Below are 25,651 nucleotides of genomic sequence, written 5' to 3' on the forward strand. Positions count from 1 at the left end.
CTTCCTATGAATGATGATGTTACGGATACCTAGGTTAGGCGTGTAGAGGTTAGTAGGGATGGAACCACATCTATGAGCTTGGGTTCTGAATCCTAATGTGAGGGGGAATCTTGTGCCTCCAAGAACACTGGAGTAGCCTTGTCCTGATTCTTCTTCTCATTCATAGTCTTTGGTGACTGCGGCGCTTGTGAGGGCTTAACTGTGAAGAGTGTGAGGATGGATGAAGAGTGAGCAACCCTGGGGCCTGGGACCCATAGGCAGCAATTTCTTCAGTCGTTGGCTCTTGTCGGGCCTCTGTCACATGTAGACACTGGAGAAGGAACCTGCACCTGGAGCTAGGTGCAGTATATGATTCTGCCAGAAGAAGCACAAGGCAGAAGGGTGGTGGGCGAAATGGTTTGGGGGGGGGGGGGGGGGGGGGGTAAAAACCGTAGAGGGAGACCAAGAGATGACTACACTAAGCAGATTCAGAAGGATGTAGGTTGCAGTAGGTACTGGGAGATGAAGAAGCTTGCAAAGGATAGAGTAGCATGGAGAACTGCATCAAACCAGTCTCAGGACTGAAGGCCACAAGAACAACAACATGTTGCACAAAAAATAACTGCTTTGTCCCAGTAAAAGTTCCATTAGTACGAGTGCATACTAAGTACTGGATAAATTGTTTTGTTCCCAGATGTCTGGCTTGTCCCACTTCCCATGGGGTAGCAACAATAGGGAAAGCAGTAGTGTTCTAAGTTATCAATTTGAGGTGTCTAGATCTGCCTGATGAGATGGGTGGCCACTGGGCTTTCCTCATAGGTGCCACGCAGCCACAGCAAAGGCCATCTGGCACAATGGCCATTGTCAGGGGTCCTGATGTCACACAAAGACTGGAACCAACTTGTTGGCATGCGTGGAGAACAAGAATCTCAAGCATCAGGAGTGTGATTTGGCTTTGAAGCATATGTAACAGTCTACACATGTGTTCTGTGCAGATCTTTGACAACCCATTTAGTAGGCGTTATTGAATGTGTTCTTACTCAGTCGATCCACACTAGAGAAAAAATTTGGAAAATGAATGTCAGAGCCCAAAAGGGGAGCAAAAATTAACTTCAGCCAAAAGATGGTTAAAGTAAATGAATGAATATTCCGAGAAAGAGCAAAACCTAGAAAATAGCCAGGTCCACATCAAGGGCTGCCACCATGGTAGAGAGTGAGACAAGGAAGGATAGACAAAGATGAGAGATTTCAGTACAAGAAAAGAAGTAAGGGCTGTAACAGCATGGAGTATCGTGCTCGCCAGGAACATACAGTATAACCCTGCTTTTACATTCCCAGAATTAAGTTTTCCTGCATCAAATTTCCTATGTTCACAAAGTTATTTTGCACCTTTCTCCATTAGTATACTTATAATCTTCCTGCAATTTATGCTTTATGAAAAAATGTTCATGGAGAAATGAACTGACATAACCGACATAAAATGGCACTGGCCGTCAAGTATTTACAAACGTTATGTGGTTAAGTTTCTTGACACCAAGGTCCTCTACTCCACAGATCAGTGCCAGTAAATGAGTAAGAGTAGAAACAATCTGTGCTCTCCTGCAGCTGCCAATTGCTACTCGGTGTGTTGGCTGATGGGAGTAACCAGGATAATTCGAATAAAGGTATCATAACCAATCACAACCAGTTCCAAACTCTCTCTACAGCACATATGTAGCTTTGAGTGTATTGTAATCATACGGACACCTTTGCGTTATTCAAACAGTATTTCGTGTTTGGTCACTTGTAGTGCTAGTTTACACCTTCGCTCCCACTGCATTGCTCAAATGTTTCTGGTTCAAACATAGCGTCAGTTATGTATTTCTTCATACTTAGCAAGATGTGTGTCAAGAAATTATTCTCATTGTCAAATGCAAATATTTATGTACGATTTTTTGCGGCATATCTAAATGGATACTCTGCAAATAATATTTAAAAGCCCAGCAGAGGGTTCATCGAACCACCTTCACAATTCACTATTATTTCAATCTCGTATAGTGTGCAGAAAGAATGAACACCTATATCTTTCTGTACGAGCTCTGATTTCCCTTATTTTATCGTGGTGATCGTTCCACCCTACGTAGGTGTCAACAAAATATTTTTGCATTCGGAGGAGAAAGTTAGTGATTGGAATTTCATGAGAAGATTCAGTCGCAACAAAAAAACGCCTTTCTTTTATTGATTTCCAGCCCAAATCCCATATCATTTCTGTGACACTCTCTCCCATATTTCGTGATAATACAAAACGTGCTGCCTGTCTGTTACATTTTCTAAGTGACCTGCTAATAAAAGACAGCCTTTGGTTAGCCTTCTCCACAACATTTTCTGTGTGATATTTCCAATTTAAGTTGTTCGTAATTGTAATACCTAGGTATTTAGTTGAATTTATGGCTTTTAGATTAGACTGATTTATCATCTAGCCAAAGTTTAACGAGTTCCTTTTAGCACTCATGTGGGTGACCTCACACTTTTCGTTATTTAGGGTCAATTGCCACTTTTTGCACCATTCAGATATTTTTCCTAAATTGTTTTGCAGTTTGTTTTGACCTTCTGATGACTTTATTAGTCAATAAACGACAGCGTCATCTGCAAACAACCAAAGACGGCTGCTCAGATTGCCTCCCAAATCGTTTACATATATAAGGAACAGCAAAGGGCCTGTAACACTACCTTGGGGAAAACCTGAAATCATTTCTGTTTTACTCAATGACTTTCCGTCAATTACTACAAACTGTGACCTCTCTAACAGGAAATCGCAAATCCAATCGCATAACTGAGACAATATTACATAAGCACACAATTTTACTATGAGCCGCTTGTGTGGTACTGTGTCAAAAGCCTTCCAGAAAACCAGGAATACGGAATAGATCTGTAATCCTTTGTCAGGAGCACTCAGCACTTCATGTGAATAAAGAGCTAGTTGTGTTTCACAGGAACAATGTCTTCTAAAACCATGCTGATTGTGTGTCAATAGACCTTTTCCTTCGAGGTAATTCAAAATGTTCGAACACAATATATGGTCTAAAATCCTGCTGCATATCAGCATTAACAAAATGAGCCTGTAATTTAGTGAATTACTCCTACTACGTTTCTTGAATATTGGTGTGACCTATGCAACTTTCCAGTCTTTGGATACAGATCTTTTGTTTAGCAACAGTTGTATATGATTGTTAAGTATGGAGCTAATGCATCAACATACTACGAAAGGAACCTAATTGGTATACAGCCTGGACCAGAAGACTTGCTTTTATTAAGCGATTTGAGTTGCTTCACTACTCCGAGGATATTTACTTCTATGTTACTCATGTTGGCAGCTGTTCTCGATTCGAATTCTGGAATATTTAATTTGTCTTCTTTCGTGAAGGCATTTCGGCAGGCTGTGTTTAGTAAATCTGCTTTGGCAGCACAGTCTTCGATAGTATCTCCATTGTTATCGCACAGAGAAGGCACTGATTGTTTCTTGCCGCTAACATACTTCACATACGACCAGAATCTCTTCGGATTTTCTGCCAGGTTTCGAGACAAAGTTTCGTTGTGGAAACTGTTACAAGCATCTCGCATCGTACTCCGCACAAAGTTTCGAGCTTCTGTAAAGGACCGCCATTAAATTTGGCATGTTTGTTTCGTTATTTCTGCAATAGTGTTCTAACCCATTTTGTGTACCAAGGAGAATCAGCTCTGTCGTTTGTAAGTTTATTTGGTATAAACCTCTCAATTGCTGCCGATACTATTTCTTAGAATTTAAGCCACATCTGGTCTACACCTATATTATTAATTTGGAATGAGTGGAGACTGTCTCTCAGGAAAGCATCAAGTGAATTACTACTTGCTTTTTCGAATAGGTATATTTTTTCGCTTAATTTTCGACGATTTGGGAACTACAATATTCAATCTCGCTACGACAACCCTGTGTTCACCTAATCCCTATATCGGTTTTGATGCTAGTTATTAACTCAGGATTATTTGTTGCTAAGAGGTCAAGTGTGTTTTCACAACCGTTTACTATTCGTGTGGGCTCACGAACTAACTACTTGAAATAATTTTCAGAGAATGCGTTTAGCACAATTTCGGATGATATTTTATGTGTACCTCAGGAATTAAACACGTATTTTTGCCAACATATCGAGGGTAAATTAAAGTCACCACCAACTATTATCGTATGAGTCAGGTAAGTGTTTGAAATCAAATTCAAGTTTTCTTTGAACCTTTCAACAACTGTATCATCTGAACTGTGAGGTCGGTAAAAGGACCCAATTATTATTCTATTCCGATTGCCAACAATGACCTCTACCCATACTAACTCACAGGAAGTATCTACTTCAATTTCGCAACAAGTTAAACTACTACTTATAGCAACAAACACACCACCGTGTTAGCCACCTTTTCAGAACACCGTTAGGTTCTTCACAAAAATTTCAGCTGAGCTTATATCCGGCTTTAGCCAGCTTTCAGTGCCTATAACGATTTGAGCATCAGTGCCTTCTATTAGCGCTTGGAGCTCTGGTACTTCCCCAACACAGCTACGACAAGTAACAACTGTTATACCAATGGCTCCTATATCTATGTTCTTCCTGTGTTCAGCCTGCACCCTTTGTGACTGAAGTCAATCTTGTGTTTTCCCAAGACCCTCTAACCTAAAAAACTACGCCACAGCCCCTGCTACCCGAGTAGCCACTTCCTACGTATAGTGGACCCCTGACCTATTCAGCGGAACCCAAAACCCAATCACCCTTTGGTGCAAGTCAAGGAATCTGCAGCCTACACGGTCGCAGAACCGCGTGAGCCTCTGATTCAGACCCTCCACTCAGCTCTGTACCAGCGGTCCGCAATCGGTCCTGTCGAATATGCTGCAAATGGTCAGCTCTGCTTTCTTCTTGCAAGCAAGACTGGCAGCCTTTACTACTACTGTTAGCCGCTCCAAGGCAGAGAGAATCTCTTCTGATAAAAAGCGACACACATCACTGGTACCGATGTGAGCAACCACCTGCAGCTGGCTGCATCCTGTGGTCTTCATGGCATCCGGGAGGACCCTTTCCACATCTGGAATGACTCCACCCAGTATGCACACAGAGTGCACATTGGTTTTCTGTCCCTTCTTGGCAGCCATGTCCCTAAGGGGCCGCATAACGCATCTAACGTTGGAGCTCCCAACTACCAATAGTCCCACCCTCTGCGATTGCCCGGATGTTGCAGGCTGAGTGGTTTCCTCTGAAACAGGAGAGGCGACAGCATCCGGCTCAGTGACATTGTCAGCCACAGACAGCACCTGGAAACTGTTTGTCAGACAAACGGGGGGGGGGGGGGCCCTTACGTGTGGCCGCCTGGGAAGTCTTTCGTCATCTATTTCGCCCCGGGACGACCTCCCACTAGACCACAGGTGAGGGGTCAGCCTCAGTGCGAGCAGTAACTGTGTTGGCCACCGATGAGGACCGACCGGAGGACTCTGATGCGCTGGATGTCCGTTGGATCCCCATGGCTGGCCCACAACAGTGGTGCCCATCCACTGCAGCCTCAAGCTGTGTAACCGAAGCCAGCACAGCCTGAAACTGAGATCGAAGTGGCACCAACTCCGCTCGCATCCACACACAACAATCGCAGTCACTTTCCATACCAAATACCGTGGAAAACTAAGCTATGTAAATAAACGGACTACTGGCAAGTGCTGCACAACTCTACTGCAGACCCGGACGAAAACGCATTAACTGTGTCTAGTAATATGCAAATATTCAAGAACCTATGCAAATATTCAAGAACCTAACTACCGAAGCACTAATAACTAAAACTAAATAATTTGCCCCTGATAAGAAACTTGTAATATATCACAAAATCGGTTTTTACTTTCTGACGCAAACGAAAACGAGAGAATTGTGGCTATTAGATTTTAAATTTACACACAGAAACTGAAGAAGCTGAACTATTAAAGCACACAGATGATATAATAAAATTTGCCCCTGGTGAGGCACTCGTTTCAACAACAAACAATGTGTGTGTGTGTGTGTGTGTGTGTGTGTGTGTGTGTGTGTGTGTGTGTGTGTGTGTGTGTGTGTGTGTGATTTTTTTCATTACTCAGAAGGAACAGTACCAGATAATCTCAAGAAGACTATTACAGTGCAAGAGGTGCAGAGCAATACATATGCAAACACTACACAAAATACTTACATAAATATTTGCACCTGACAACAAAAATGAATTCTTGAAACAGGTCACGCTAAGCATGGAAAACTACGTATTTGGTGCAGCATTTCATTCTTTACGTAATGAATGATTGATGCAGGCTTTCCAAGAACATCAATTGTGATATATGAAACAGAGTCAAACATTTCTACTTCCCATACTGTAATCAGTTCCAGTTACATCAGTGCACAGGTTTTTATTAGATAATAAATCATTATTAGATAATAAGCAAGACCTTGAAAAGTGTTTTGATTCCCACGAGGTACATATGTCATACATAAAGTGCAAAACAGCAAGGGGAGATTCACTGTGAAACTTTTACTGTTTAAAACATTATTTCCCACAGTTTACATTTCCTTGGATTTGAAAAGTGTAAAAGTGGGGTTTCACTGTACTCAAAAAAGAGTCGTGAGCCCCCTGAGGAACTAGGAATGTACTTTGGGATACTACGCATTTTTATGCCCGCTATAAACCAGTTGTGAATGAATCTTTTATCATTTTTATTTGTCATTTTCATCCTTAATATCCCATTACTACGCATAAAACCTGCCTTCTCAGTGACTATCTTCAATAATCCTTAGCAAATTCTAGCTTATTTTTAATACAGAAAAGCACTTTGTAATATTTGTTTGCATAATAAATAATTAGTGAATACATGCACTCAGCATTACACTCTTTACACATATTTTATAGTAATGTTCCAAATGGCAAGTGAAATAGAGGGCGTGGTTGTTCGCAAGCTCAAGACATTAATCTGAGGATAATAGACACATTTCAGTTTTAGAATCATAACTAATACTCTCTGAAGAAGTTTTGGGCTGAAACTGGTTACAGTAAAATAATGGAGCATGCATAACAGTTTCTATCACAATAGTCCCCATCTACTAAACTTAGCTACCAAACCACTATTCATAAAGTTCAAAGCCAGAAAAAGGTGTGGAACCCAATCAAAGCTGATTAGATTCTGGTAGCATGACATCAAAACTCACTGATTTAACAGAATACCGAATCTGCTTATTAAATGTACAACTGTATGTGGACGGCTAATTTTTAAATATTAAAGAGATGATCACCTTGTTCTTGCTCTAAAGCTGTCACAGCAAATTAAATTTTCTAACTTCCAAGAAAACATACTGCCCAAATAGTTAATTTTCGTCCATCAAACTTTTCATATATCTAAAATCTGAATGCCGAAATGTAACTAACGTATTGAAAGTACAAACCTCTATAATAGCATCCATATGCTTTTGAAGACGACAATTACGATTCTGCTCCTGTTCTAGTTCTTGTAATAGTTCTGCGTGGCTAACAAATATTTGTGTGAGCCTTGTACCAGGTTTCAACATACGTTTTACTGAAGCTAACAACGGAGAGAGGTCTTCCACATCTCGCTCCAAATTCTCTGTTTAGAAAAAAAAAAAAAAAAAACAGAAAATTTAGAAGTAAAATGCATGGTACTCACCCACGTAATAAATACTGCTGAATTGGAGGAAGGAATGGCATGTATTTTATGTATACTTTTTTCACCAGTAAGTCAATAATTATAATATATAAATGGACAGAGCAATAGACCAAATATGACTATAGAGAAAGTTGTCACAGGCTGGAAGAAGTTGCACATATTTTTAATTTTGGATTAAAATATATCAGTGTGCAGTAACATGTTGATAGGTGAAGGAGGAGCTCATACCTGTGAGATGATATTTCAATTACCAGGGACAAGAAAATTTCGCAAAAGTGATAACACAAAAAACACTAAATTTGTGGGTTTTTTTAAACATGAAATCAACATTTTTTTATGAAATATCTTGAAATCTGTCATTTTCCCATATATATAAAAAAGTTATAAGTCTGAGGAAGAGTTCACCAATATTCATAAACAATAGTTATTGAAGGTTTAACTTACATTTTGCCTTTTTTCCTCCCCTCAAGACTGAGGTTCCTGTTCAACATTAAAATGACAGTTCGTTCCCCGTACAACAAACTATGTGACGTCTAAAATAGTATCCAAATCGGTAAAAACACCAAACTTAGCAATAAACACACTGAAATTTATAAGAAAGCCAGCACAATTGCCACAAGAAATAAATTTGGCAAGAGACACTGAATATGGCAAAAATATAATCAAATCTGGAAAAAATGACCAAATATGGCCAAGAAAGAGTAACACTGAATGTGGCAGGCAAATGAGTACCAGAAAATTTGGCAAAAACAGTCTCATCGCATTAAAAAAAACACACACACACACACAACCACGTTTGGCAAAAAAAAACCTCACTGCATTTGGCAAAAAATCCCACCGAATCTGCTAACAAGTAACACAAAAATCGCCATATAAACAGCACAAGTGCCAAAAAAACAGTACATGTGCCAAAAATAACACTGAAACATGATTTTTTAAAAATAAAACCAAAACTGGCAAAAAATACACTGAAATTGACAAAAAATACACTGAAATTGGCAAAAAAATTACACTGAAACTGGTAAAAAATAACCTCAAATTTGGTAAAAAAAAAATATCATCAAAATTTGCAAAGAACACTGAAATTGGCCAAAAATTGCAAAAGTTGCAAAAAATAAACTAATTCAGTAAAAAAAATATTGAATTCGACAAAAAAAATTTGTAAAACTAGGTACTGACATTTGAAATAAAGTACACTGAAATTTGGAAAAAGTAACACCGAAATATAGAAAAAGTAACACTGAAAAGGAAAAAAATAAAACCAAAATAGGCAAAAAATAGGATCGAAATCGACAAGAAATAACACCAAATTTGGCAAAAAATGGGACATTTTTTGCTGTCTCCACTAATTACACATAGTTCAACCTCGCTGTGAATTATGGAACAAGATAATGCCACAGTAAAGTGGTGGCACTTTTAATAAGAGAACAGAGACACAATAAGAAGTCGCAAACACGATGTTCAAACTGCTCATATTTACCAATGAAGTTTCTGAAGCTTTCCACATTTCCACTCATTTATTCTCTACACCTTACTTTCTTTCTGTGCTTGTACCTCTTTTTCAACTTTGTATCTTCATTTAATAAATTATTTTCTGGTAACATCTGAAGTTGCTGATGTGCAAAACCATATTATTAAATGTTTAAAGCTTGGGGGGAATCTTCAAAGAATGACAGAAAGGAACTTAACATTAACCTCTGGAACTTTGATTTAACTGCTAACTAGCCTCTGGGATACACCCCCCAACTGATGTCACCCCAAGAGCTAAATAAGTGAGACTGAGAAACCCACCACAGAGCCTTTAGTCATGAATTTCAACAAAACATTCCCTGTAGAGCTGTGAGTTACTAAATAATACTCTGTGCTTTCAACTGTGTAGCATCATTTAAAAAAATAAAATAGATATATTTGGTAGTACCTTTCGAACTTAACTTTGTAATGCACAGATTTAATGATAAAATTAAAAACAGTTAAAATTACTGATAGAATTTATTTACAAAAACTATTTGTTCAAATGTGTGTGAAATCTTATCGGACTTAACTGCTAAGGTCATCAGTCCCTAAGCTTACGCACTACTTAACCTAAATTACCCTAAGGAAAAACACGCACACCCATGCCCGAGGGAGGTCTCGAACCTCTACCGGGACCAGCCGCACAGTCCATGACTGCAGCGCCTCAGACTGCTCGGCTAATCCCGCGCGGCACAAAAACTATTTGCAGTTAGTCTCTCATTATATACACTTCTACAGTCATTCAGTTTTGAGACAGAGACCAAGAAGTAGGCATCCACAAGAGCCTGGATGTCTCAAGATGCCGCGTATCGCAGCATACACTTATACTTTTGTTGATTTGTGTTTGTCCTGAAAGCCATACAGCCCTGACATACACTTTTCTTTAATTTTTTTTTTAATGGCTTCTGGCCTGAATGCCGTGGTATACACTTAAACAGACCCACAGCCTCCCTAAAAATAGTTGCCATTGGCTGCTATGCAAGTCAGCCAACAACCATGTAGCTGCTGGAAGTACTGCTGAAACATGTTTGCAGGATATGTCTTCTTTGCTTTTAGTGGAAAGAAGCAGCTTTTTTCTTGTGGAGGATTTCTTAGAAAGGCTTTGACAACCTTTGCACAAAACTGTAATGTCCAAATGTCAAAGCATAAGCTTACAGTCTTTCACTTTCACAAAACACTTACGAGACAGGTGGAAGAAATTCTCATTGAATTCGGCAATCAAATGCAAGATAGCATTAATACTTGTAGATGGCATTAGATGAAACTTTTGATTTAACGAGTAGATCTCAGTTGGCTATTTTTGCTCATTGCTTTGATAAACACTGGGACATATTTCAATATTGACTACAATTATGCCAGCTGGAACTACAGTGCAAGGAAAAGATATTTTCATAAAAATTAAAGAAGGTGTTAGGGAAAAAATAAACTTTACCAAATGACAAAATTACATCTATTTGCACTGGTGGTGCACTGCAATGGTCGAGAAAAACAATTATTGCATAGCTTTGTTAGAAAATTCATATCACTGCATAATCCATCAGAAAGCATTATGTGGAAAGGACATGAAGCTGGATGATATTACGGACCAGGTAGTAAGCCGCATAAATTACATAACTGGAAAAGCTATTCACAGACATCAATTCAGGGTTTTATTTGAAGAAGATATCAAAAATACGGAGAGTTTCAACTATCTGTGTGGTGTGACGGCTTTCAAGGGGACAATTCGTTGAAACATTTCTTCAACTTGAGGGAGCAGGTATTGGAATTTTTAGAGGAACAAAGGTTGTTACTCTTTGGAAATTGATTTACTGAAAAATAAATCCTGGTTCAGTGATCTTGCATTTCTTGTTGACATTACTAATTACCTCAACATTTTAAATCTCAAATTAGGAGGCAAAGATTGTTCCAGATGTTAAGTCCGACAGTGCTTAGAGCAATGATTGTTCACTTCTAACTATGTTTACTTTGATAAGCAAATTCAAAGCAAATTTATACAATGGAAATGTTGAGCTTATCACAATACATAAAGATTTGAAAGATAAGCTCAATATTGCTGCTATCAACTGTAATAAGCACAAATATAAGATTATATTACAGTCATTTTAAAGCACATTCCAGAACTTCAAAAGTACAAAAGAAGATTTGAAAAGATTTATGATTTGGTGTTGCTGTCAACATGTGATCTGACACCTAACATAGAAAAATTACTAAAACAGAAACCATATCCAAAATCACATTAATTACTTTAATATTTGACATATTTCAGAATGCTGCATTTCTTTTGTAGCACAATGACTTAATTTTATCAAATGTAACAAAAATAGGAACAGTCAGAGATCAGTGGCCTGCCTGTGATTTTGGAATCATCAGTTTTGGCTAATTGTTAAAAAGATTGGACAGCCTTACTTTAGATATTTAAAAATAATAGCATTATATTATGCAGGGTAGCATAGTTGTTAAGATACACTCCTGAAATTGTGAAGATTGTGGGTTACAATCCCATCAGGTACTTTTAAATTTTTATTTTTAAATATTCACTGAATTGACTAACATAATTATTTTTATTCAGTTAACTGATTCAAATGCTAATGATTTTATTTCTAATAATTTGCCAAGCCACTGAATTAAATTTATCTTCTCTAATTTTTTCTTCCTGTATTTCTTTTTTGATTTTCCGAACTTTGTTCATGTGATTTTAATTACTGTAATTTTATCATCACTGATGTAATTTCTTCCATTTCACACTTTCATCCATGTCATTGCATTCATTATACCTATTCCACATTTTCCTTCACTTTCATTTTATTTATAATCTGTTCATTCATTTAAATCTTCATTTGCTTTATTTTGCCTACAGTGCAACAAAAATTTACATTTTCAATGTACATATTTTAACAAAAACTGCATTTTTGTTATCACTGCACAGCCGACACAAATAGGCCTAGATCACTTTGTCTCTTGGTTTTTAACTGACAGATCAGAATTTTCAAATGTTTAAATATTATGATAGGTAAAAAAATAATGAAATTCACATTCATAAGGCTTTTTTTCAACTGGAAAAATAAGTAAATAATCAAAAAATAGAGCAAATAAAACAATTAACATTGTGATTAAAATGATGTAACAATGGGTTAGAATATTTAAAAAATGCATTTAAAATAATAACTTAAGTAAAATAAGGAACAAAGTCATTTCAATAACCATTTAACAATAAAAGCCTGTCTCAATTCAACCCTACAACCTTCAGCATGTGAAGAACATACCTTAACCACTTCTGCTATGCCACTGCTCTGGATAATGCTATTATTTTGAATGCTCTAGAGCAGTGGTTCCCAACATTTCTTAACCATTAATGTTGAGTGCAATCAAACATTAGCTAATACACTCTTCTGTGTCCCCCCTCCCCCCCCCCCACCCCACCCCCTGTTGTCTGTCCCTCCCTCTCCCCCACCTTTATTACCAACTTTAGCACCTAACTAAACTGCCGAATGAAAGACTTTTCTTGGAACATTTTTATGTGTGTGAATGATGAAGCAATTCGTGGTGCATCACAAGTGCTACTCACAATTCCTTCTCAGATAAGAAAGCTAACTATCCACAGTGAAGATAAACATTTGTTGCAAATCATGCTACCCCTGCATTACTCCTCTCCATTGTGGAACTTGCATGACCTACGTACTGCAACCCCATTTAAAATCAAACATGTTCAGATATGTACACTATACTTATTGTTCGTAAATCAGCTCAATGCTGCACTCCTTAATTCTGGACTGGCTGAAATTTGACAACTTCAGTTTGTTAATGCTTTGTGTCTAACCAAATAATAATAATAATAATAATAATAATAACAATAATATACTGCACTCCTTAATTCTGAACTAGCCAAAATTGGATGACTTCAGGCTGTTATTGCTTTGCTTCTAACCATCTAATTATAATAGTAAAACTGTATAAAACACTATAGTACATCTTATGTAGTTACTGCTGTGTCATGGTGTCAATTAATTCCATTTATCTGTTTAGAAGCGAATAATGAAGCAATTTCTGGACTGCTGCAGGTACTATCGACAACTTGGAAGATACTTTCTAAATGTATTTAGCATTTGTTACTTATGTGTCTCACTTTTATCTCTAGCAATGTATGGGACAAAGCACAATGTGTGTGTGTAGTGGGTGAACTATGTGAGGAACCTATAACCTCCACTGCATTAATGCTACTAATTGAGAAAAAGTAATTATTGATACAATATATATAATCAATATCAAAGTCTTACAAAACTATGATAATGGTATTTTGAAAATAATTTAATTTTGTGACTGAAACAGAATCAAACTGTATAGTTTTTACTGCTCAGAAAATTTCATTTTACCCCTAAGGGGGTAATTACCCCCAGGTTAGGAAATACTGCTCCTGAGCATCATAGTTAATTCCTTTTCATCGATGATGTTTTACGATAAAAATAAGAAAACTTCCATCTTTTGCAGCTGAAATTTAGTCTTGAGTACCAGACATATGTTGCCCATTCACATTGGGAATCTTCAGTGGTCAATAACATATACAAAATTATATTATTATACAAAATTGTACACGAGATTTGCAGTCATTATTTGGCAATTCACTTAGATATAGTTGGAGAAGGATATAATTAATTCTCAGTCATCTTCAACATCAATAAAGAGCATTTTATCAAAGAAATAGGCAACCGTGAAAATTAACAAATTATAAGATGGATCTGCTGGCAAGAGTTACCTTCAGCAGGCAAAATGCGTAGTACTGTCGATAAACACATGCAAAATTCATAAAAGTGGGATGCTTCCTAGATTTCAGAACTAATAGCTTCTTGACTGAAAAGGAGAAAGGGATGCATTGGGTAAGTCAAAATGCAGGGCAGGTAACTCAGACAGAAGAATGAGAGGGACCTACCAGTAGATGAAGGTGGAAACATGAGAAAGAGTTGTTGAAGCATATGCAATAAATAACTGCAAATAATGCTGTACAGGTAGTAAAATAAACAGAGAAAATAGAAGTTTAGGTTTTCAGATAACATAATTTTGACACCCCAGGATGAAAGAAACGTACAAAGGCACTTAGAAGATATGGACTGAATTATAAGAAATGAACACAAAATGAGAACTAATGCAAAAAAGACAAATACCAGCATGCCCCAAAATATCAGAGAAGCTAAACACTAAAATTAATAAGATTAAGTCAACATCAAAATACAAATATCCAGGTCATAATACAACTGAAGATAAAAGAAGACGGGAAGATATAAAATGGAGAGTAAGAGAGACAAAAGTAACATTTACAGTAATACAATAAGGCTTTTCTCAAAACACAAAAAGTTCAAGTGATATAAAAAACTGATTAAAAGCTACATCTGGAGCAGAGTACTTCGTGGATGAGAAACTTAACTATAATCAAAAAGGAAAGTAGCTTTAGAAATGTTTAAAAGTACAATTAAAATAAATTAATAGAGCCACGATGCGGAAAGTCTTTCAAAGAATTGGTGAGAAAATAACAAAAACAATGAACAAAACTGACATCACATTATGTGCCACAAATAGATCCGTGCAAACATTCTTGAAGCAGCAATGCAAGGGAAGTGCACAAAAGACCCTGCTTGGTATTTTTTTATTTCATAAGTGATGTGGGAATCAATAACTATGCCAAAAAATGGACTTACTTCGCTTGTTACAGAGCCACATAGGGAGCTGTCGACCATTTGAAAGATTTATGAAGAAGAAAAAAGAATGTTGACAAGAATATATTTAACCAAGTAAGAGGATGAACTATGCCCCAAATGAAGACCTGTGGGGACAATAAAGTTATTTTTATTTTTATTTACTCATCAAGTTCCATAGGACCAAATTGAGGGGCAAATCTCCAAAGTCATGGAACGAGTCAGTACATGAAATACAACATAAACATAATAACAGACAAAAATAAATGTTCATGAACCTTAAAAAAAACAGTCCATAAGTTTAAGTAAACATTATCACCAATACAATAAAAATCAGCTTAATTTTTCAAGGAACTCCTCGACAGAATAGAAGGAGTGACCCATGAGGAAACTCTTCAGTTTCGATTTGAAAGCACATGGATTACTGCTAAGATTTTTGAATTCGAGTGGCAGCTTATTGAAAATGGATGCATCAGTAAACTGCACACCTTTTTGCACAACAGTTAAGGAAGTCCGATCCAAATGCAGGTTTCATTTCTGTCAAGTATTAACTGAGTGAAAGTTGCTTATTCTTGGGAATAAACTAATATTAGTAACAAGAAACAACAATAAGGAATATATGTATTGAGAAGCCAATGTCAAAATACCTAGACTCGTGAACAGAGGTCAACAAGAGGTTCATGAACTAACACCACTTATTGCTCGAACCGCCCGTTTATGAGCCAAAAATATCCTTTTAGAATGGGAAGAGTTACCCCAAAATATAATACCCTACGACAATAGCGAGTTAAAATAAGCAAAGTAGACTGATTTTAGTGCTGAACGATCACTAACTACTGATACCGTTCGAAAGGCAAAATTGGCAGTATTAAGTCTTTGAACAAGATCCAGAACGTGGGTTTTCCACGACAGCTTAATATCTATCTGAACACCTAGAAATTTGAACTGTTCAATTTCACTAATCATATGCCCGTTCTGTGAAATCAAAATGTCAGGTTTTGCTGAATTGTGTGTTAAAAACTGGAAAAACTGAGTCTTACTGTGATTTAGCATTAGTTTATTTTCTACAAGCCATGAACTGAGGTCATGTACTACACTATTTGAAACCAAGCCAATGTTGCACACAACATCCTTTACTACCAAACAGTAAACAGCAAACAGAAATATTTTAGAGTTCCCGTAATATTAAGGGGCATATCATTCATATAAATAAGGAACAGGAGCGGTCCCAACAATGATCCCTGGGGCACCTCACAATTGACAGCACTCCACTCAGACCCCACATCACAGCTGTTATCAACATTGTGAATAATGACCAATTTTGAGCTACTCCCCGTATTCCGTAATGGTCCAACTTCTGGAGTAATATTTTGTGATCAACACAATCAAATGCCTTAGCTAAATCAAAAATCTGCCAACTGTTTGAAACCTTTTGTTTAACCCATCCAGTACCTCAGAGAGAAAAGCGAATATAGCATTTTCTGTTGTTAAGCCGAACCGTACACTTGATAGCCAATCGTGTGATATACAACGATCAATTATCCTTACATACATAGCCTTTTCAATAACTTTTGCAAACACTGATGGCGTAGAAATAGGTCTAAAATTATCTACATTATCCCTTTCTCCTTTTTTTATAAAGTGGCTTTACTACTGAGTACTTTAAATGCTCATGAAACTGACCACTCCTATAGGGAAAATTACAAATATGGGTAAATACAGGGCTAACATATGCAGCACAAGATTTTAATATTCTGCTAGACACTCCATCATAACCATGAGAGTCCTTAGTCTTAAGTGATTTCATTACTGACTCGGTCTCCCTCTTGTCTGTATCACAGAGAAGTATTTCAGACATCAATCTCGGAAAGGCATTTGTCAAGAAAGTTATATGATTTCCTGTAGAAACTAAATTTTTATTTAATTCACCAGCAATGCTCAGAAAATGACTGTTAAATACTGTACATATATCTGATTTATCAGTAACAAATATTTTTTCTGCAAACTGACATTGTATAATTGACCTTGTGCTGCTGACCAGACACTTCCTTCACAACAGACCATATGGTTTTAATTTTATACTGTGAATTAGCTATTCTATTTGCATACCACATACTCTTTGCCTTCCTGATAACATTTTAAGCACCTTACAATACTGTTTGTAATGAGCTACTGTAGCTTGATTGTGACTACTTCTAACATTTTGATATACTTCTCTCTTTGTTCTACATGATATCCTTATCCATCAAGTCAGCCACCCAGGCTAACCATTACTGCTAGTACCCCGTTTAGAATGTTCCAATGGAAAGCAACTCTCAAAGATCATGAGAAATGTGTTGAGGAAAGCATACTATTTATCATCGATGTTATCGGCACTATAAACATTCTGCCACTCTTGTTCCTTGACAAGGTCTGTATTGCTGTTGGATCAACTTACCTATATAGTTTGTAATTAAGTATGACTGTGGTTTGAGTACAAATGCCTTTTAGTGTTAAAATTTGTGCATCAAGGTCATAAAGGCCATTCATGCTTTTACTAACAGAATGCCCATCTAGTAATGAAGAATGAATAAAAATATTGTCTATGTCTGTTCTACTGTTCCCCTGCACCCTAGTTGGAAAAAACACAGTACCAATTCTTTACCGTCCCTCTGTATCATTAAATCAAATTAACTACTTGTCAGATTGTTCAATACCTCACTTGTTTTGTTTCTCTTGTCAAATATAATTTCAAGTCTCACATCTAACAATCATGCTGTTAATATGATGTTAAAAATCAAACAATCCATAAGGACTACATGGTATCCTACTAACAAATGAAAGTTTATGCACTGTTATCTCTTAATTTATGCAAACTGTAATAAAAGTAAACTTCATATTGACTTGTCACTCTAACGAATTAGGCGAATGTCAGCAATATGTCTCGTGGTCTTGGCGTGTTTATCTTCTGCCGTTAGGTCAGACAATAGAAATGCCACTTGCACGCTTAGAGTAGCAGATTGACAGTGACCAACTTTAAACAGAACTTGATTAATTTTCACACACATTTATTAAAATAATAAAAAACATAGATACAACGTAACTGGATTCTGGATGCTGCTTACAATTGACAATCTGAAGTTCCTTTGGTCTTGGTAAGTTAATCTTATTCTCACATATCTCTGATACTTGACAAAGTGTGTATACATTACTCTTCATGGCTATGTACAGGAATATGATAATCTTATTAGGCGCAGACTGAAATTTGACTATAGACTGGTGCAGACTGACTAATGGAGGTCTGTACACTCGTTATAATACCTCGCACGTTCAGGTATCATTGCACAAGTGTGATCCGTGAGGAGAAAAGGTTCTACGTTAGCAGCAATCTCATTGGCTGTGTTACATATTAATACACGGATCGGCGGAAGCAGAATTTGGTCCGTCTCTAAGACAGCGCCGTCTCGTAGTGCGGAGACGGATGAGCGCTGCGCCTGCGCTGTTGTGCTTAGCGGGGCGCGCTCTAGTGGGAAAGTTGTGTACGCGCTGACTACGCGGAACTATGTATACAACAAGTACCTACCATGTATTTTTCTTTTCCCATCACAATTTTTTTTTCCACTATTCTCATGGGTCATAAATGGTTGACATCCCCAATCAAAATACTTACCCTCAGCACTAACAAGGACACATTACACAAGTCAAATCATTCCATGAATTTTGAAACTACCCATGTAATTTCAGTGGCTTGTACATTTATATTGACATGTCCCATCTGAAGACATAATAATACACAAATGACAAGCATGAAGGTAAAAATACTATTAAACACCATTAATGTGACTGAAATGATCACATCAGAATAAGTAAGTGGTGACAGATATCTACGGAGTAAGACTGATAGACTGTCAGTCTAACAAATCTAGATGCCTAGATCAAGTGTTTGCTAGTTCAGCACAAATAATTTCAATTGAGCAGTGACCCCCGTTCCAAGCCGTAATTAAAAAGGAAACTGTAGGTTACTTTGCTGCATCACTCGTGATACACTCCACAATACAGTATCACCTAAGGAGATGGGTGAACAATAGTTTAAACCTATTTACCAATAATATCCTTAAGAGTACGACAACTGCAATCTGTTCTTTCCGAGTACTCTTGGTGACTTGTGGACTGAGAGGAGCATTTTATTCTATGATGAACAAAGGAATAGTTACACAAGGATAACTGTGACAGGAAGAGAATGGAAAAAATATAAAGGGTAAGTTAATAAATTCATTTGGAAGGTGAAACAACACATGAAACAAATCATCAGTGCACCATTAATAGGTAAACATACCTTTCAAAGCAGTTTTCACCATCTCATTTGCAATCTCTAGTTCATCTTTCAACTTTTCCTTCTCTTTCTCCAGCTGTTTGTGCCTTTTCTCATGATAACTGTTATGTTCTTCCACTGAACCTACCATCTTCTCATACTGTTCCATAGTTTCTTCCAGTTCTTTTTGTACACCTTCTAATCTGTATTCAAAGTACTGTGCTTTGGAGACTGCGTTATCCCTTTGCCCTGACAAACAATTTTTCAGGAACAACTATTAGTATAGTGATAATGCTGGAAAAACACACACACACACACACACACACACACACACACACACACACACAGAGAGAGAGAGAGAGAGAGAGAGAGAGAGAGAGAGAGAGAGAGAGAGAGAGAGAGAGAGAGTTTTCCACTGAACTTTCTATAATTAATAGCTTGCTTGATGAAATATAGAGAGATTAAAAGATCAGAGACAAAATATTTAGCTTACATACCCTTATGTTCATTTACCATTGTCTTGTGCGCTTGAATCTCTTTTAAATGATTCTCATGCAACTGTTCCATATTCTCACGCTCTTGTGCTATAGTCTGCTTAGAAATTTCTAGCTGCTCTTTGAGTTTCTCCACAGTTGCAGTCAATTCTTCATTAGCTTCTTGAATAACCCGTAGCTGAGAAAAAAAGTATTGTAAAGCTGAACTTTAATTCTATTGAAAAAAGTAATAATACTCTGTTTATTTAGAAATTATAACAGTTTGTATATTAGCACACGTCCGACTCTCATTTACAGGAATAATAGTCAAATATGGGCTTACTTCTTCCTCTTTATGTGACAAATGCACTTCAAATTCGTTTCTTCTCACAGCATGTTCTCTTTCGAGATATGAATTTTGCTCCATTGTCTTCTTAAACTCATTCTTAAGACTGGAAATCTGCTGCATAAGAATGTCACGCTCATCATCTAACTCCTTCTCCCTGAAATTTATTAATAAATTAATTATCAATTTAGCAATTAATTTAATACTATGGTTGCTTGTGTATGACACTTTCAGAAGCAAAATCATTTTTAAAATGTATAATGTCACAAGCTTATTATTCTACTGCAAACTGCACCTGTCCACACTATACCAAGGGTTGGAGAAATGTTGTCACACTGACACCAGAATCATGCACTGACTACTAGCAATTGGTGGCGGTGGGGTGAGGGGGGGGGGGGGGTGAAGGGGGGCAGAAGGGGCACTTGCTACTGCCTCCCTCCTCTCCTTGTAATCTGGATTACAGAGTTTTTATTCATTAGAGAATTCTTCTAGAAGTGATAACCATCAATTCTCCAGATACATTGAGTTTTAGTTCTAGTGGGTTTATCAAAAATGACCAACTCATTTATATTCAATACGACAACTTTCAGGATGTGACAACCACCTGCTCAGATAAATTTCCACATATGCCTATGCCCAAGACTATCATTTATTGGCCACCATAGAGGCACAGACAAAGTTGCAGTTCAGGCGTACTTCAGCATCACTGTTAAGTAGTTTAAAGGCTCTTCAAATATTCCAGAAAACAACAATGTCACACTTATAGTAATCACATGTCTCAAATGAGGTATAAAACCAGGTTTCCCATTACATATTAACTCCTTTCAAACAGGTCCAACCGAGGCAATGGTTACATGTATCTTTTGGTAACTTTGTTCAATCAATGTTAGTTGACACAGAAACACCAATGGCTACCTTTTATCTACATAAGAATGATGCAGCACATTCTCCTGTTCCTTTCAAATTATCCTCTGATGCACAGGGGACCACCCTGTATGTGTGGTGATTAGCAGGTAGCTGTTAGCCAATACTGACACAATGTATAATCTGGTCTACATTTTCACTACTCTGAATTTACAATTATCTTAAAATTGGCATTGAATGGTCAATATGCATCAAAATTGCTCATTGATGAGACAATGACCTCTGGTGATTGTCTGCAATTCTTCCTCAATGGCACCGAGCTATTCACGATAAACTGATTTGATTACTCCTATGCTCGTACATTTTGGGATGTGATATACAGTAAAAATAGCCTTGCTTTTATGCTCCTGGAGTTACTGTTTTCCCACTGTTTACAACATTTTTGTATTGATCCCGTCACATTTCCTATGCACAGGGTTTTGCATCAACATATTTATAATTTTCCCGCAATTTACGCATTGTGAAAAAATGTTTCTTGAGAAAAAATGCCACTAGCAAGATCTCGGCCGTGCAGTATTGGACACTTGGGCACTCTATTAAGCAGATTTCAAAACACATTCATACCAGTGCCTTTTCCAATCTTGGAAGCACTTCAGGGCCTCATTTTTCATTATACAGTTCAGCTCCTTCAGTGATTCTGTTTTTACCTTATGAGTGGTGGCAAAACAATATCCTTACATGGTTCTCTGAAGCCTCAAGAATAGAAAGAAGTTGCAGTTGCTCGAGCAATTTAACAGTTTTGTCTTTTGCCAAAAATTCACAAACAAGCATTGAGATATGAGCAAGAGCATTATTGTAATGCAACGTTCATGAGTAGTTTCGCCAGAAATTCTGGTTGTTTTCTTAAGATTGCTTCACGCAAATGGCACTTAACTTCCTTGTAGTATTCCTTATTGACAGTACGACTATAAGGCAGGAACTCATAATGCACTATCCTACTGTAATCAAACAAAACAATGACTGAACTTGTCAAATTTTTTTCAGTCTTAGCTCTTCAGCCAAGTTTTTATGGGATGATTGCACCTTGGTTTCAATAGTTGGCAGCAATAATTTAAGATGTGAATAGAAGATGATCATTTTCAAATGACAAATTTGGGAAAAACTTCATCCTATAACTGAGTAAATACAGTACATGAGGAACATGTGCACCAACTAAAAAAAGAATATTTAAAATGTGATGCATACAGCCTGCAAAATTAAATCATGCCCATTACTTTTTGATCATACCTCACAGGCCGGAACAAAATAACAACAATGGAAAAGTGAAGACTGAGCACAATACGGTACGTACTGGGAATACAGAAAACAATTTAGTCCAGATTAAGAATGAGACAAGACATAAATATACATTAAATTTCAAATCAAAAGTTCCAAAATCAGAACACCACTGAACTACATGAAAATTTTGCAAAAATCACATCTTGTTCTTGTACAAATCACACAAGTACACTTAAAAGTGCAAACAACTGCAAGATTTGTGACAAGAAAGTCTTAAATGGTATCCAGTGTAGCAACTGTCGCCATTGGTTTCATGAGAAATGTTCCAAAGCAAGCATAAAATTTGTAACTGACGATTTTACATGGTCTTGCCTTAAGTGCATTGGTGATGCTTGTGAACACAAATTTAAAGATGTAATCAGAAAAAAGGACAAAATAATCAGAACACTTCAAAGTGATATGTTTGCTTGAAACAAAAAGTATAATGCTCTGAAGAATAAGAGTGCACTTTTGGAAAAGAAAATAAATTCCTCTCCATCGCTAGAAGATCATAATAAAGAATCAGATGTAAACAAAGCAGCCATTTTGATTCACTGTACAAACTGTACTTTAGCAAAAGAAGACAGCCATCAACACCAGGAAACTGAGAAAGACATCTCAGAATCGTGTAATAACAGTTTTTCAAAGGAATACACTAAGTGTCCGTCAAACAAAGGATCAGCGGTGGAAAAACGGCTACAAAAGAAGAAAGTGAAAATATTTGGCAACAGTCATGCACGAAACATTACGGAATTATTAACAAACAATGTGAATGACTATGTTCAAGTTCTGGCACTGTAAAACTGGGAGCAAATTTCGATAGCATAACAGTGAGTGTTAACGAAGAATGTTCTGATTTCACAAGGTCTGATTGTGCTGTGCTCATAGGGGGTGCTAATAACGTCTACAACAACAAAGCTAGTGCCTTTATTAAGAAGCTGTTTAAAGTGCTGCAGTTCCTGTATTTCAACAATGTCATCTTAATAACATTGCCACTAAGGTATGACTTACCAGACTGGTCGTGCGTAAACAAAGAAATTAGACTTACTTAGAGCTGAAAAACTTCTGCACCAAGTTTATGAATCTTAAGGTGATATATATTAGTAACTAGGAAAGAAACTGTTTCACATACCATGGAATGCATCTCAACAAATATGGTAAAAGGATGCTAGCTTCTAACATAAGCGATGCTCTTGAAGAGATCTCTCTCATCAACGAAAGCAGAAATAACTTTGTTACTGTGCTGGCCGATCCTTCACAGGGAAACGAACAGAGTGGACCTACTCCCATGGAATTTGGTCCACGAGAAACAAAATAACAGACTGCAATTTAGAATTAAAGGCCCACTCAGGTGCCATATTTGATGACCAATTAAATGATTCTCCTTTTGATTTAAAATGTAATAATTTCATAATGCATCTTAACACAGGCGGTCTATCAGTAGAAATGAGGAACAAATTGTATGAACTAGAAGTACTTCTGGAGAACACAAGTTCTGTAAGAGTTATATGCGAGCACAGGCTTAAAAGTGAAAATATTAACTTGATAAACTCACTTTCAGATTACAATTTAGCAGCGAGTTTTTGTAGAAAAAAAAAACAGTTTTGAAGGATCGTGTATCCTAGTAGAAGAATCACTAAGCTTTGAAGTGAGGCAGAATTTTAACTGCTTGAACGAGGAATAATTATTTGAAAGCTGCTGCATTGAACTGTTGAAATACAGCATATAAATTATTAGTATATTTCATATCCCTGACTATTCCGCTGCATGTGCATTTTTAGACAAACTTGAAAACTTGTTGTATAGAATGCAAGTAGAAAATTTACTAAAAATGTCATAATTTGTGCCGACTTCAACGTAAATGTAAGAGCAGATGACAGGTTTGCCGTTTCTCTGAAGGACATGTTATCTACAAACAGATTAACATTAAACTTTAGTGAGTACACTCGAATAACAGCATCTTCTGCAACATGTATAGATAATACAGTGAGCCACATCAGCTATGGTGCTTAGAATTAGGTATATCTGACCATTCAGCCCTTTTTATCTCATTGCCAAATTTAGGTAAAACTGTAACAGTGAAGCAAGTCAGGAATGTGAATACATTTGTCTCAGAACTGAATGTAACATCATGGTCTTTCAGCAAGCGGTACTCAGTAAACACAAACTACAATGGTTCAAATGGCTCCGAGCACTGTGGGACTAGACATCTTAGGTCATCAGTCCCCTAGAATTTAAAACTACTTAAACCTAACTAACCTAAGGACATCACACACATCCATGCCCAAGGCAGGATTCGAACCTGCAACAGTAGCGGTCACGCGGCTCCAGACTCAAGCGCCTAGAACCGCATGGCCACACCAACCAGCAAACTACAATGCTTTCGTATCAGAATTCATGAGTGTTTTCAATGAGTGCTTCCCCTTCATAATAGCACGTGACAAAAACTGTAAGAAGAACTCATGGATAACTGAAGGCATCAAGATCTCTAGTATCAGAAAGAGGAAACTGCACATGTAAGCAAAGAACAACAATGATGCAGAGTTTGTCAGCTATGTAAACAAATACAAAAGAATATTTGGTAGAGTAGTTAAACAGGCAAAACAAATGTCAAAGAGTAAATACATATCAGATGCCACAAATCAAAACCTGTATGGCAAATTGTCTGGAGTGAAATAGGTGCAAAAAAAAAAAAAAATAAAAAATAAAAAAAAAATAAAAAATAAAAAAAAATCATAAATTAGAAATAGATGGGGGAATTATTAGGATGAAGTCGCAGCAAAAATAATAGAGGCAGGATGTGATAATATTGCACCCCAAGTGTCACATAATAAATCAATAATTTGATGAGGACTGCTTTCCGGATAGGCTGCAGTATGCGGAAGTTCGACCTATCCACAAATGGCAGACAAAAGGAGATAGGAAATTTTCACCTAGTATCAATACTACCAATTATTTCTAAAATATTTGAGCGAATAGTGTGTAACCAACTAGAAAAATATAACAAAATACACTCCTGGAAATTGAAATAAGAACACCGTGAATTCATTGTCCCAGGAAGGGGAAACTTTATTGACACATTCCTGGGGTCAGATACATCACATGATCACACTGACAGAACCACAGGCACATAGACACAGGCAACAGAGCATGCACAATGTCGGCACTAGTACAGTGTATATCCACCTTTCGCAGCAATGCAGGCTGCTATTCTCCCATGGAGACGATCGTAGAGATGCCGGATGTAGTCCTGTGGAACGGCTTGCCATGCCATTTCCACCTTACGCCTCAGTTGGACCAGCGTTCGTGCTGGACGTGCAGACCGCGTGAGACGACGCTTCATCCAGTCCCAAACATGCTCAATGGGGGACAGATCCGGAGATCTTGCTGGCCAGGGTAGTTGACTTACACCTTCTAGAGCACGTTGGGTGGCACGGGATACATGCGGTCGTGCATTGTCCTGTTGGAACAGCAAGTTCCCTTGCCGGTCTAGGAATGGTAGAACGATGG

General features: G+C 37.2%; 1 protein-coding gene across 1 annotated transcript in view; it reads right to left on the bottom strand.

Moving 5' to 3' along the window:
* Positions 1-25,651, bottom strand: part of LOC126353882 (nucleoprotein TPR-like) — a 342,294-nt gene that overhangs the window by 277,834 nt on the left and 38,809 nt on the right. The window contains exons 4-7 of the mRNA XM_050003086.1: positions 19,958-20,117; positions 19,639-19,813; positions 19,166-19,390; positions 7,416-7,594 (exon numbers count right to left, since the gene is read on the bottom strand). Coding sequence (XP_049859043.1) covers positions 7,416-7,594; positions 19,166-19,390; positions 19,639-19,813; positions 19,958-20,117 — 739 coding nt within the window. The remainder of the gene's footprint in view (positions 1-7,415; positions 7,595-19,165; positions 19,391-19,638; positions 19,814-19,957; positions 20,118-25,651) is intronic.

The sequence above is a fragment of the Schistocerca gregaria genome, chromosome 3 (assembly GCF_023897955.1).
Source record: "Schistocerca gregaria isolate iqSchGreg1 chromosome 3, iqSchGreg1.2, whole genome shotgun sequence".
NCBI lineage: Eukaryota > Metazoa > Arthropoda > Insecta > Orthoptera > Acrididae > Schistocerca > Schistocerca gregaria.